We start from the raw sequence: 15,039 nt of genomic DNA, 5'->3' as shown, positions 1-15,039 counted from the left end.
AGTGTAATCTGTAATAAAACTCGCGTTGTGGGGGACCTCTTTTTAAAATTACGTCTCGGTAATGCGTGCGTCTGGTTACCTTGAATAAACGGCCCAACTGTGACGGCTGTAACGCAAATCGATTTTTGGGATTCGTTCCAGCGTATTAATTTAATGTTAAATGCACATTTTTTGTGCAAATACGAAACTGGATCTTGATTTTTGGGACTATTTTCATTCAATTATAATATAATCTTCGAAAGTTTGATCTATTTTGTGTGCATAATGTAAATATCAAATAACGTTCATTTATGATATATTTTTAAAATTTGCATTCTTGTTCATTAGGAAGAAAATATTCGTTACCGAGTTTGATTGTATCTTTGAATAGATTCTATAGTAATTAACTAAATCTTCTATTAGGTTAAGATCAGGAATGATTTCCGTTCATGGTAAGCAATTTGAATGTACGGTGAATGAGTAAACTTCTACTTGTGACATGATTGCTGTACGATTCAATCGCTCCGGCAAATTTTTTTGAATATTTACAAGCTCAAATTTTCATTGCGGTTTGGTCGTCTGCTAAACGTTCCAGAACCTCTCTTGAACATGACTCATGTCTTTCCTAGTAGGGTAACATGGGGCAGCGAGCCCACTGCGGGTCACGGGCCCATAGCGGGTTTCTCGCTAAGTATGGCAGATATTGGCCCGTGTTCTCTACCTTTAGTTTAAAAAAAGTGGGGGGCGCGCTGCCCCACGTTACCCTAATTCGTTTATCGCTAAAATCATATGTTTTATCGAAATATGGATTACAAAAGGCTTTTTTTCAATTGTTGATATTCTAAATTAACGTCACGTCTGTAAAATGAGAATTCTCGATATTGCAATGTTAGATCATGTAAATGTTTCTTTTTAGAATGAGGTTATTAAAAATGAATATTATGTTTTCGATTAAAATAAAAATGTTCGATATTGCAAGGAAAATTATTAATCCTTGAACTCCGTTAACAACATCATCAGAGCAATCTTTTTCAGTTTCCTTCACCAGTTGACCACGAGCCCCTCTTGATTGCTGACCTGCACAATATTGTAGTAGACGACGTTTACCAAGTAGTTTACAGTCGTAAAAATATAATAGAAACACTATATTAAATCCTTTGATAATCTCTAGAAATAAAATCCTTTATTCTTACAGCAATTATGACGCGCGCTGTCTCTCTCGCAGATAAATCTCGACGTCTCTCATCCCCCAGTCTCTCTGCTTTAGATTTTTGAAACATCTGCAAAAATATATTACCTTAACTCATAAATAAAATTTAAGCTGTACATACATTATACAATCGGTGAATGATTTTCAAAAGTCAATTGAATTTTTTCTTATATGTCTCTCTTGCGTGTCATGTCTCACGCCATATCGTGGTATTGCCGACTTATTCTGGAATTCAAAAAATAAACTTTTAATTATTATTAAAAGTTATTAATAGGTCTTGATATTCAGGTGTAAAATTCTAAAATTTTAAAATGAATCCTCTCATAAATGCAGTGCTTGCTGTAGCTTGCCTATAAAAGCAGCGCAATGTGTCTCGTTACTATGTTTGGTGTTCTACAGCGCAATAAGAAGTATTCATTCGTGTTCTGAAGTGTCTTGAGTAAGTGTTATGTAACCCAATGACAAGTATTCTATAGAGTTTCAAAGCGTCATAAGTATTCACTACGTTCTTCTGCGCGACGCTGAACACTCACTCGTCGTTCAGGCGCCGCCCCAGGCTCGCCTCACGCGACGTTGCCGGCCTCTGGGCAACCGCCAGAGATGCCCTCAGCATCGGCGCGTCAGTGCTGCCCAGGAGGTGGCAGCTGATGGAGGGTGTAGCTATCGCGCTCTGTAGCGCCAAGTCTGCGATCTCCACACCTTCTGCCTGGAAAAATGTCATGCAGTTAAAATGTAACTTAAGAAAATAATTCGATTTCTGTAATAGATATCATGACGTCGATTTATAACTAGGGAAACGAACGAACTAATTTGGATAATAAAGAATCTTGTCATCAAAATATAATTTCAGAAACGAACAGATCAATTTGGGTAATTGAAACGAAACTTTTGTTGTTGAACAACAACAACAACAACTGAGTTATTAAGAGTTGGATAAGTTTGAACCATATAGCTACATTATATCTTCAGTTGTTTGCTCAAGAGTGGATTTTCGGAAAAAAATTTCAACTTCAGAGTCATGAATCTTTAATAAGAATTCGGCTCATTTTGAAGTGTACTTGTAAATGGGACCATAAAACTACACTTGTATAATCCAATACTTCATTGGTAAACAACAATTGTAATGTACCTATTAATAAATTTATTTTTGGAAACGCGTTCACTCCTCTGACGGTAGCTCTACTTACAGTATCATGAGCTTTAATTTCGAATATCATTGAAGACGATTAAAATATTCGTTTACAAAATATTGTTTCCTTCTCTGACCATGAATGACGGATAACCTTGATGACGGTCAATTTATTATTATTGACGACTTGACGACTGTTACTGTCTCTTTGGACAAACGGTTAATACAGTTTTCTGGACATATGATACGGATATCGGTGACCACAGTCAATGCTATGATATTAACGACCATTAATGTCTCTTCGCACAAATATTATATAATATCGTTTTCAGACCATTAAAAGTGGAAAGCATTGATAGCGGATCACCCTATCGATGACTCTTGACATCGCTTTAAACCTAGACAACTGCCAATTTATTAATGTTGACGACTGCTAATACCGATGTGGACAACCGGTTGATTTAGTATTTTTCACCTTAAATACGGATAGACTTGATTACGATCAATATATTAAAATTGGGAACTGTTTTGTTTCATCAGACAAAGGGTTGATACCGTTTACTGGCCATTATAGTATTAATGGCCAGTATTAGTTGAATTTACTGGCCATTGCTGTATATATGTATATTAAGATGGACGGCTGTTCAATACCGCTTCGGACACATGGTTAGTCAGTTGGAGTACCCCAACCTTGCACAAAGCACGTGCCGCCTCGCACGCCCTCTGGATGTCGTACCCCGCAGGGTGCCAAGACTGAGGGCCTCTGGAACTCAGCAGCCCCATGCTCGTGATGGAGGCGTTGATTATGCCCACACCTGCACTCTGAAGGCAGATTACGGCTGGCGGTAGTGTTGATTATGCCAACTCCTACACTCTATGTACAGGTTTCGGCAGGTGGAGGCATTGATCATGCCAACACCTGCACTCTATATGCAGGTTTCGGCAGGTGGAGGCATTGATTATGTCCACACCTGCACTCTATATGCAGGTTTCGGCAGGTGGAGGCATTGATTATGCAAACACCTGCACTCTAAACGCAGATTTCGGCACGTTGAGGCATTGAGTATGTCCACACATGCACTCTAAACGCAAGTTACGGTTGGTGTTTACGTAGCAACATTTCTATTTTATATACGTATAGTCTCACCACCTGGTGTTGTACAACCTTATACAGGAAGAGGACCTAATGCCTACGTAAGGTATCTCACCTTAGGATGTGAATAGCAATAACCCCGGTTAATATATTCACAGAAAAAGAGCCAATATGTACGTCCGCTAAATATATTACTGCCAATAACCGGACATGAATTTAACGCGGCATGTCTATGCTATGCTTTAACAATATGCGTGATAGAAATCAATTGTATGCTCAGTTATATAAACACAATATTTCACAATTTATACCGAGAAATCGTCTCAGTACTCAAACACGCCGTGGTAGGTATGAGGATGTGCTTATGTCTAAATAATTGTATTAGCGTTCAAGATGATTGTTGAAATTTGGATGATGGTTTATCGTTCATCTGATTAAGCATATGAATATTTTAAAGGGTGAAAATTATGCGAAGAATATAATTAATATATTTTTAATGTAAAAAATAAGCATATAGACCCTTGCTTACTAGCTGAGAAATAGTTCGGCAAACACCTTCGTAGTTGCATAATATCTCGAATAGATTCTTTTAGTCCATATGAAAAGACTACCTGTTTATGGTGCCACACAATATAATTGTTTTTAGGTGAACCTTATAAAGTATTTTTTTCTTTTAAAGTCGCACTCTGATTGATAACTAGTAAAGGCAGGTGATTAGATTTTAGGTGAATTCCTTGTGAAGCCTCACGTTGATTGATAACCTGAATATGTTGGTAATTAGACTCACTTGGAAACGAGGAATGTATTCTTGCAGGGATTTGTCGAGGAGGGAGCTCCTGGCGTAGTTCAGAACCGTGTCTATTTTCACCGAGGAATTATCAAGCACGTACTGTAGCACGTCGGGGCAGTAGCTCGTGATCCCGATGAACCTGAGAAGATAGAAAAACTTTTTCGGTACACGTAAGGACGTGTCAGCGTATCAAATTTCCTATTTTATTTTTTTATAAATCATTTGTTTTGAGCCAACGTAACTGCGACTAAATCTTAAATTTAAACGATTAATTGGTATAAACTGTTAATAAATGAATGAATGGATGAATAATTTATTTTGGGTATGGGGAATGTTAAATGTAAACGAAGAGAATAGCTATTATCGTAATAAATGAATCATTCATGACCACGAGTTAATTGAACATCAATTTTTCGTCAATATTTATGTATTTAATCTTCAATTTTGTGTTCACTTTCTAGTGCCCAACCCGTGCATATAGAAATAACATGACTGGGTTTCCGAGAGCGCGCGCATTTGATGCAAGGGATGAACCCGCCCTCTAGACAAATAACGTTGAAACAACGTTTAATCGACGTAAATTCAACGTTTAAACGTTGTTGTTAATCAACATTGTTCCAACGTCGCAAATGTCTGGTAGGTGGTGAATGCTCACCGCGCTTTCCCTTGCTGCCTAACTTTTTCCAAAGCTGGGAGAGTTTCTAGGATGACTTGGTTTATGTCATCAGCGAATTCAACGTCGTGGACTTGAATCACATCGACGTATTCGAGACCCAGCAACTGCAAGCTTTGGTCGACGCTTTCTATGGTTTTGGCGGCAGAGAAATCGAACATTTTTTCAAAGTTTGGTTCGTATCGTCCGACCTTGGTGGCGATGTAATAAGCTTTGCGCAGGACGTGCAAAAGCGCCTGGGAAATGAATGTATCGATCTTGAGTCAGAATGATTAATAATTATAAAAATATGTAACAATAGTGAGAAATGTTTTTTCAGAGTATTTCATTTCGTATTTTCAACCAAACTTTGAACACAAAATTTTGTAATAAATGAGCTTTATCTGTACCGTGTTCTTAGTTTACGTATTATTCCTAGTGCACTAATGACAAAAATGTATATCAGAGTATTTCATTTCAAATTTTCAACCAAACATTGATCACAAAATTTTAAAAAAACGAGGTAGATTTGTACCGTATTCTCAGTTTACGTATTATTCCAAGTGCACTAACCTTGCCCAGAACTTGTTCACTCTTCCTATTACCGTACCACGGCGCCGTGTCCACGTAGTTCAGTCCCAACCTCACCCCCTCCACGACCATCTCAACGTCCGCTGCCTCCCCCACCACCTCGTAGCAGTTACCGAGCGATGACGTGCCTATACCCAACTGTGATACCCTTAGGCCTGTTGTGTATAGAAATAAGGCAAATGTTTCTTAATTGTTGTCGTTATTCTAAAAATTATTATTATTTTTTTGGATGAATATTTCTTATATGCTGTTATTGTTAATTTTAATAATAATAATAATAATAAAAATAATAATAATAATATTATTATTATTATTATTATTATTACAATTGATATTATTATTATAATTATTATTATTGAGATGGATATACATATATATTAACAAAACATCAGTGTCGACTACTTCCCTTTTGACTTAAGTTGGAATAGTTCGATAAATCAACAGTCTTATGACCAATATTTGCTAAAGCACACGTGCACAGATTTTCACCCATCGAAGCATAAGTATCATGATACGTTATTTGATCTCTTTTAGAAAGTATTTTTTTTCATCTGAAATGCTTTCGTTTGTGTGGAAGGTCTGCTTTGAATTGCCTCTTAGTAAGTAAGTTATGTTCTTTCACAAAATGCGGTATTGTCTGAGTTCTGGGAATAACTCATGGAATTACATTTTTAATGAAGTGCTCGCACTACCTACTTTAGGTAATTTCTCATAAACGTAATTTAGTTTAGAAATATGTAACTAAAATGTTAGATTGCGGCTCCCGACTTACCTGTCTTACCAAGATCATTGTATTGAACTTTTTTCACGGCATCCTTATCATGAAATCCTTCCACATATGTTTTCTCTTCCATAGCGTATTTTAGGGAAATGCTTGGTTTTCGATGTTGACCTCCACGCAATTCCGTTCACTATTTATCAAGCGGTTTTGTCTTATCTCTGAGTACTCTAGACGTGACCTGGCATAGTTCTACTTGACCACTACAGGTACTATTTTATATTTAGACTGTTCATTTATACATAGCAGAACATATAGCTATACATAATAATAGTAGAACTTGGTCTATTACAATTTTACTATTAACACTTGGATCTTCCATCTACATAACATATTCGGATATATTGAACTCTGCACAAGCTTGAAAAAAATCCCGAAAAATTTGGCCTCACTGCACCAAATCCTGCGCTTACACAATCTACATCTACATAAGTATCAAAACCACCTACACCAGCACCACCTACACCAACACCACCTACACAAATAAATAAATAAAGAATAGAATAAAAAGCAACACCATTTATTTGGACGAGCTCGGACTCGAAAGCAATTAACCCCAAACCACCACTCAACTCCACCACTCGTACCTCAGGTACTTGTGGTGGCACTACCCTAGAAATCACTGTGATACACACCACTAGATATTTCACGTTGAAATAACGTTGATTAAACGTTGTTTCTACGGAATTGGCCAGTAATCTACGTTTTTTCAGAGCCATTTTGCTCGAGGGATCATAACTGATCGTACCTCATGGTATTGTGGTCAATGTATGACACAATTTGCTCGAGAGCTCACGTTGAGATTCTCTCATGTTTACGAAGGACCTGCACCGTTATCACCAAGTTGTTCATGTCAATGAGGGGAGATATTGAGGCGTTTGTATTGTTTTTGTGTAAGATGACTTGCAATAACTTTATCATACTGTGCACATAAAAGATATATGAATGCTTCTCCAGTATGAATTTATGCAACCTTGCAGCATCAAATCGAATCGCAAATAGAGTGGCAAATGCTCGAATTTTTTACATAAGAAACTCATGACTTTTGATTTTTAGCGCATTTTCTCATTTATGGAAAATGGGCGCTACTGTGCTCGCCATATGTCCGTCCGTCCGTCCGTCTGTCCGTGATTTCACGTTTTCGTCTACAAGAAAATGCGCCATGTCACTCACTGCAGTGAGTACTGATTTATATTTTTTAAACTCAATTGAGGAATTCAAACATGCTTGCGTTGATCGTGCTATTTCAAATATTTCATTTGGCATGCTATTCATCGGTCACGCTATTGGGGACTATCCAATAAATAAGCAAACAAAACTTTCGGTGCCCCAAACACTTGGCCAATGATCACAAATAAAAAGGATGAATAAAAACTGATAAGTTAAGAACTATAATAACAAAAGAACTGTAAATAGAAGAAAACACATAACAAAACTATAAACCGCGTATCTTTCTAGCCCTCAACTTCCAACTCATAAGAATGTCCTAAGTTCGGAGTTCGCTGAAAAAACCACAAATAAATACAAATTAAGGACTCGAATTAACGCAACACTAACAAATGAATGTAACACACAATGATAAACTAATATAAATAATAATATTTCCAGAAAGGCCACCACTACATCAACACGGAAGATTAACACACGATAAACAATCCTAGTACTTGCCTCTTTGGTGGATAAGATAGCAATGACAAATAAGTAAACATTCATTTGCGAAGTCATCGGTGGTGAATCAAAACGGAAATGACAAATTAAACGAACCCTATTGTAATCCCTAACAACGCCAAAATGACACTCGACTTCATCAGTTCATGGACATCCACATCTGCTGTTGGTGAAGCCAATAGGTTTTCTCTTGTACAGATTTAATTTAATTTTAATTAAGTTTCAAAACGCTCATGATAAGTTCTCGTACAACCAATTTTATTCATCCTGAATGTGCATTCTTTATTAGCTTCCATAGTATGCATATGCAAGCAAAATTGTTGAAGGACACAAATTATATTATAAAATTTTTTAAGGATGAAGGTCGAAGAATGAAAATGGCAGACAAATATCATGCAAAATGTTTTCTTATTTTCGGGAATCAATCTAGCCTGCACCGAAGTAATTGTTTGAACTCACTTATCGTTAGGAAAGAACAATTTCACTTATTTTAAATTAGGTTCATAATCGGAGCAGCTGTAAAATACTTACGAAAAGTGTTGGCGTTAGTCAAGGCTAATCGTTCCCGGCCTGTTACGCTGACTAACAATCCTTCCAAGGTGTTGTGTTAGGAATGTCTCGATATACTTTTAATCACCTCAAAAAACAACTGTATCATGACTTTTAGAAATTTTTTCTTTCAAAAAGGTAGAATATCAATTCTGTACAATTTTGATTAAGATTAAGATATGATTTAGTATTGAGAGATTCTTCCATTGTACTATGAACTTCATTGCGGGTATATCTAGATTGTTTTCAGAATAAACATCAAATATCACAAAAGAAATTTACACTTCAATGATAAAATTTCTTGGCACTAACAAACTCTAGATGCCACCACTACATAAAAAATTCACAGCAGAGTGACTTTATATATTATTTGCTGAAAGTGATCGAGAAAGAGAAAAATCGATGAAGCCCCTTGAAAAAAGGCGAAGAAAGGGTAGAAAGTGTCGGGAGGACTGCAATGAAAAGCTTTTATTGGCACTTGTGGAATGGAACGGCGGCGAGAGAGCTGCCAGAAGAGGCCGTTGAAGCTGTCACGATAGTGCTCATTAAAGCTCTCACTTAATGAGGCATTAAGAACGTCAATAAAGAGCTCGTTGTGGCGCAGATTAAGTCGTGCCACTGATAAGGTGCGTCATTTGATAGCGACGCGTCTCGCTATCTTGTGGATACGCTCAGTCTGATGTGGTCGGAGTGATAAGAAAGCAGATTGTGTAGGTCACAATCACTGACCTAAAATGATGACATGGGCCTATAAGAATCATCATTGACCTAAAACAATAATACATGCCTATCAGAATCACCTGCCTAAAATAACGATATATGTAGATCCGAATCACTGGCATAAGATAATAATATATGCAGATCAGAATCACTGGCATAAGATAATAATATATGCAGATCAGAATCACTGGTATAAGATAATATTATATGCAGATCAGAATCACTGGTATAAGATAATAACTGTCTCTTATACACATCTAGATGTGTATAAGAGACACTGTGATGTTGGGAGTAAGAGACACTGTGATGTTGGGAGTAAGAGACACTGTGATGTTGGGGTGGGTTGACTGTGTAAAATCTTGCACTAAAATTTAAATTATTTTACACGTTTTTTGTCTTTGTTGTTTAATTTCGGTATTCTTGAGCTTAGCAGTTGTCCTAGATATAAGCAGTGACTCGATTTTTTTACTGCGATATAAGATGAATTGAATGAAATTGGTATATTGAATATAAGAAAATTATTGTATATCATTTATTGAATGAAACTGGTTAGTTAGCTCGGAAAAGGAGTAGAGGTTAATATAACAATTTCATTTTCCGTTCAGCATTTCATCTTTGTCTTGGGATTCACATATACAGTATTTTCAGTTGAGAATTTAAAGAACACATTATACAGGCAGTTATGTATATTAAGAATTAGGCAATTCGAATAAATTGTTATGTATAACACTTTTGCTTTTGTACTTTTACATTACTTTTTTACTTTTAAAAATTTATTTAGAAGTAATTTGGTACCTCAACTCAGTGTTGAGTAATATCATGAAATAAATATTATGCTTCATCTCCATAATGATAATGAAATATATATTTGAATGAATTCACTGATTTTTTTGCCAGATCGGGTGAATTTCTGATTATTGATAATTTAATTAAAATAATAAGTGCAGTAAGAGGTTTCTCAGAGATCAAATTTAGTTATTTTTTACATGCTTTTAGCCTTTCGTGCTCATGATCTTTTAAGCAGGTTCATTACGCTTCGGATGTCGTACATTAAATAAGATCGTCATTCTTTCGGTATAAACCTGCACAAATGAAAGAGTTGGGAGTTTTTTTAAAGAGTGCAGGTCATAAGTGAATATTTTGTGGTCCCTTTTAATAAATGATCGTGAAAAACAAAGCTGTGGTTAACCCCAGACTTTACAATATCATTGCTTGGCCACCCTTTCCAATAATAATAATATACGTTTAAAAACTACTTTTTAAAGACAACACTTCCAAAGAATCCAGTGTCTCCAATCTTACAGATGTACCATGAATTTCTCATTTAATTTTTGAATATTAAAAAATTAATTTTTAAATTTTCAAAATTATTTATTCTATTAATTGATTCATGCATTGCCTCCGACTTCACAGAAGTGTGCAAAATTTCAGATCAATTAGACAGGTAAAAGTGTGTCAAATATCAGTTATAAGATTTGTAGCTGACAAAATTATTTTTTCAATTAATTAATATTAAATTTTTTTTTAATTTTTAAAATCATTTATTTTGACATTTGATTCATGCATTGTCTCCAACTTTACACAAGTGTGCAAAATTTCAGATCGATTGGATAAGTAGAAGTGTTTTAGATTTCGATTACAAGATTTGTAGCAGACAGACAGACAGACAGACAGACAGACAGACAGACAAACAAGAAATGAAGTTAAAGAGAAGTGTTGTAAAAAGAAATTATTCCAGGCCCCTGTGTGTATACAAATCACTCAAATTATCGTTTTTATGCTATATGTGCTTCCGGGAAAAACATTTGATTTGTCGGGCTCGAATCTGTGGATAGCCAAAGCTCATTTACTCGTACATCACCAGCAGCACATATACACTAACGCTCGTACCTTGTCTCCAACGCTCGTACCGCGTATCCAACGCTCGTACCGCGTATCCAACGCTCGTACCGCGTATCCAACGCTCGTACTGCGTATCCAACGCTCGTACCGCGTATCCAACGCTCGTACTGCGTATCCANACTGGCATAAGATAATATTATATGCAGATCAGAATCACTGGTATAAGATAATATTATATGCAGATTAGAATCATTGGTATAAGATAATAATATATGCGGATCAGAATCACTGGCATAAGATAATAATATATGCAGATCAGAATCACTGGTATAAGATAATAATATATGCAGATCAGAATCACTGGCATAAGATAATATTATATGCAGATCAGAATCACTGGTATAAGATAATATTATATGCAGATCAGAATCATTGGTATAAGATAATAATATATGCGGATCAGAATCACTGGCATAAGATAATAATATATGCAGATCAGAATCACTGGCATAAGATAATAATATATGCAGATCAGAATCATTGGTATAAGATAATAATATATGCGGATCAGAATCACCGGCTCAAAATAATAATTTATACCTATCAGAATCACTGGCCTAAAATATGAATGAGATCGTTATGCCGGAAGATGATAAGGAGCTCCCTTATTTATTGTCTTGCATAATTTTGTTCCATATACTAGTAACGAATACTTGATGTGTAAAATAATGAATAAGTAAAAAATTAAACAATTAGAACTTGCGAGTATGATGCTCCATGTCACGGAAGCCTACGACAGCTGAAAATTTGTCAAGATTTATTGATTCATATAAAGATAAACGTAAACTATATTTATGTTCTCGAAAGGCAGATTTCTACATGCTTTTTTTGCACAATATACGTAAACTTTTGAAGATCTAAAGACATGATGTAGTAAATTGTAAGGTGAGCTAGTGTAAGGTGATAAGTGCGGATGTCTTGTAGAAACACTGTAGCAAATCTTAATTTAATTACAATGTTGCTAAGATGAATGACATGATCGATTGCCACAATGAATGGCAACATAAACCGTTATCATAGATCTAGGTAATTGAGTCGACATGGCCTTCTTGGTGTTTCAAATGGCATTTGATTTAGTCCATGCGTCTATTGGATATTCATTTATATTATATTCAATCGGTTTTACTTATGCTGGTAATGATCGGGCAGAGAGTTATTCACTCAGTGCATGGGACCTCAATAGTTTTGCATATTAAAAACTTCATTTTAAACTTGGTTTGCATTTTAAAAACTCCCACTCGACTAGGGCCCAGTTTTGACAAATAAATTGAAAATTTTGAATTTATTTTCTAACAAATTTATTATTTCAATGCTACATTATTTGCTATGAGACAAGCTTTTTCCATTCCGTTCATCTCCTGCACATTAGTTTAATAACTTGTATTCTCTTTTCATTTTTTACTAATATTGTTTCTTATTTGCAGGCATTGAACTGCTTTCTTAACGTCTGCCGGGCTTCTTAACTGCTTAAGCCCGGCATAGAATGGAATGAATAGCAAAAAATCCTTTAGCTGCAGCCTTGCGACCCCAGCCTGCCGCACCAAAGGATCCAATCGGAAGTTAATTTAGCCTCGTTCTAGGATCATGTTGTGTCATTTGGGCGGATGGCTGAGGCGGTTTGGCTCGCTGCGACAAATGCATGCGATTTCAATTCAAATGTCGAATTCAGAGTCTAGTGAAAAAAAAGATTATTTTTTCCGATTCCTAACAAAGATGCGATGCTTGCTGAAGTTCAGTACAGCTTTGATTTTCTGGTTTGCTCTATATGAGCCAAATTTGTAATTTTGGATTAAATATATTTTACAGCTCAATATGATTGAAGATTCCAATATGCTACTCTTTTACTGCAAAGCAATAAAAACAAAATTTTATGCTACACTCTTTCTAAACTGATTGTTTTCACTCATTAAGCATTTTGAAAAATAATATTCCAATATGCCCCTCAACGAAAACAATGGTATATCAGACAGAGAAGTAAATTAATACGAATTTAATTTGCATTTTGATTCATCATCATTTAACGACATTCCAACTTGGGGTCAATCATTCTTCATGTTGCATTCGCGAGATTATCCTTAATTTCGAAACTCTGCATAGTTTTGTGTCCAGCCAATGCAATGTACCGCATACATGATACGAGTACACAGTACATGTCAGCCGTGTACCAATATGTAAATAATATGTGTTTTCTTACTTCAGATTATGAATTTACATGATGTTTTCTTAGTAAATGTCGCCAGGAGATGATGATGAACATTCATCATTCAGCCAAGCCTGGTGCGTAAAACGTGTCTCCATTTTACAACACTTCTCTTTAACTTCACTTCTTGTTTGTCTGTTTGTTAATTTGTCTGCTACAAATCTTGTAATGAAAATTTAATACACTTCTACTTATCCTATCGATGTGAAATTTTGCACACTTGCGTAAAGTTGGAGACAATGCATGAATCGAATGGCAAAATAAATAGTTTTAAGATTAATTTTTTTCCATTATTAAAAAAATGAAAAAATAATTTTGTCAGCTACAAATCTTATAATTGATATTTGGCACATTTACCTGTCCAATTGATATGAAATTTTGCACACTCGTGTGAAGTTGGAGGCAATGCATGAATCAATTGACAGAATAAATAATTTAAAAAAATTTATATATTAAAAATATTAAAAAATTATTTTTTTAATATTCGAAAATCAAATTAAAAATTCATTGTACATCTGTAACATTGGAACCACTGGATTCTTTAGAAGTGTTGTCTTTAAAAAGTAATTTTTAAACGTATATTATTATTCATGATCATTTTAATTGCGCATGGATCAATTAATGCGAAGCTTTTGAGCGAGCTTTTTTTATGACATCTATACTCTTTTCATGTCTGTAGGTCAATCCTTATCAGTAGTGACCCGACAAAGGGCTTATTACAGCTACGTGCAGAAAGCGCCAGTCTTTGGACTATATGATCCATCAATTTTTTTTTTGCAGCGTCTACATGTTGCGGACATGCAGGTGTGTGATTTGAAAATTTGCTCCTCTGCGGAATATGCACGTTTATGGCGCTAGTAGAATTTACCTAATCCTTCGGATACTATATTTCTACCTGAAAAGAATTACTAGTTGATTTTTTCCTTGCATGATCAATTTAGATTTATCTCGGACTCATCAAATAAATTGCAACCTAGTAATGCAATTTAAATATGATTTTCCAGCGCAAATTAAAGTACGCGGTGAAGTTCAGAACGCGTTACTATGGAGCTTCTATTTACTTTGGCTATAGTTTTTAATAACATTGATTGTATACGAGTGTCATAGCTCAATTATTTTAAAATGACAGGTTGTAAGTGTTTTTCCACTCGAGTAGGAGCTTTTCGAGTTTTTATTTATACATATTATCCGATTCTGCTTGTTAAATAATTTTACACTGACATTTGTTCATGTTTTTCCTACTCGAGTAGAAGCGTTTCGAGTTTTTATTTATACATATCATTCGATTGTGCTTGTTCAATAATTTTGCACATACATTAGTTCTTGTTTTTCCTACTCGAGTAGGAGAACCTAAAGTGTTACGTGCCTTTGCCTTAGATTGACGAATCTTTTCTTATGTTCTTGGCACGGAACTTTTTAGGGCTCACGCTAATGCTTTTTATGGAGTTTCCCTGGCAAGGTGATTGTGAAGTGCCATTTTTGACGACGTCTTCCCTTTTATGGAATGTTGCATAAGGTCGTTAAATAAGAACACAAAGCCGTAAAGTTTCTCGCCACGCCGCCCCACGCAAATTTACTAAGTACTTTGATCTCTCGTAATTTTGCAAGGATGTTATTTTGGTCCAGTTTGCTGCCCAACGTAACAAAAATTAATTTGGGCTGAAATACTGTGATGTTGGGAGTGAGAGACACTGTGATGTTGGGAGTGAGAGACACTGTGATGTTGGGAGTGAGAGACACTGTGATGTTGGAAGTGAGAGACACTGTGATGTTGGGAG

The 15,039-nt window shown here is 35.5% G+C and overlaps 1 protein-coding gene across 2 annotated transcripts; it reads right to left on the bottom strand.

Annotated features, from left to right (window-relative positions):
* Positions 1-882: 882 nt before the first annotated feature.
* On the bottom strand, positions 883-6,382 carry LOC108673221 (L-galactose dehydrogenase). 2 transcript variants are annotated; one of them, XM_047880102.1, is made up of 8 exons: positions 6,217-6,382; positions 5,427-5,599; positions 4,857-5,110; positions 4,199-4,340; positions 3,009-3,140; positions 1,723-1,895; positions 1,173-1,259; positions 883-1,056 (listed from the first exon to the last, which is right to left on the bottom strand). In XM_047880102.1, exons 1-7 carry the CDS (start codon positions 6,296-6,298, stop codon positions 1,178-1,180), a joined length of 1,038 nt encoding a protein of 345 aa, XP_047736058.1. In that variant the 5' UTR covers positions 6,299-6,382; the 3' UTR covers positions 883-1,056; positions 1,173-1,177. The 2 variants fall into 2 exon arrangements, with proteins under 2 accessions (XP_047736058.1, XP_047736057.1); XM_047880101.1 differs by lacking the exon at positions 883-1,056 and having other exon boundaries at positions 1,167-1,259.
* Positions 6,383-15,039: the final 8,657 nt, after the last annotated feature.

This window comes from Hyalella azteca, unplaced genomic scaffold (genome assembly GCF_000764305.2).
Source record: "Hyalella azteca isolate HAZT.00-mixed unplaced genomic scaffold, Hazt_2.0.2 contig4651, whole genome shotgun sequence".
NCBI lineage: Eukaryota > Metazoa > Arthropoda > Malacostraca > Amphipoda > Hyalellidae > Hyalella > Hyalella azteca.
The sequence above is the reverse complement of the archived record's forward strand: the minus strand, read 5'-3'. Positions and strand labels throughout refer to the sequence as shown.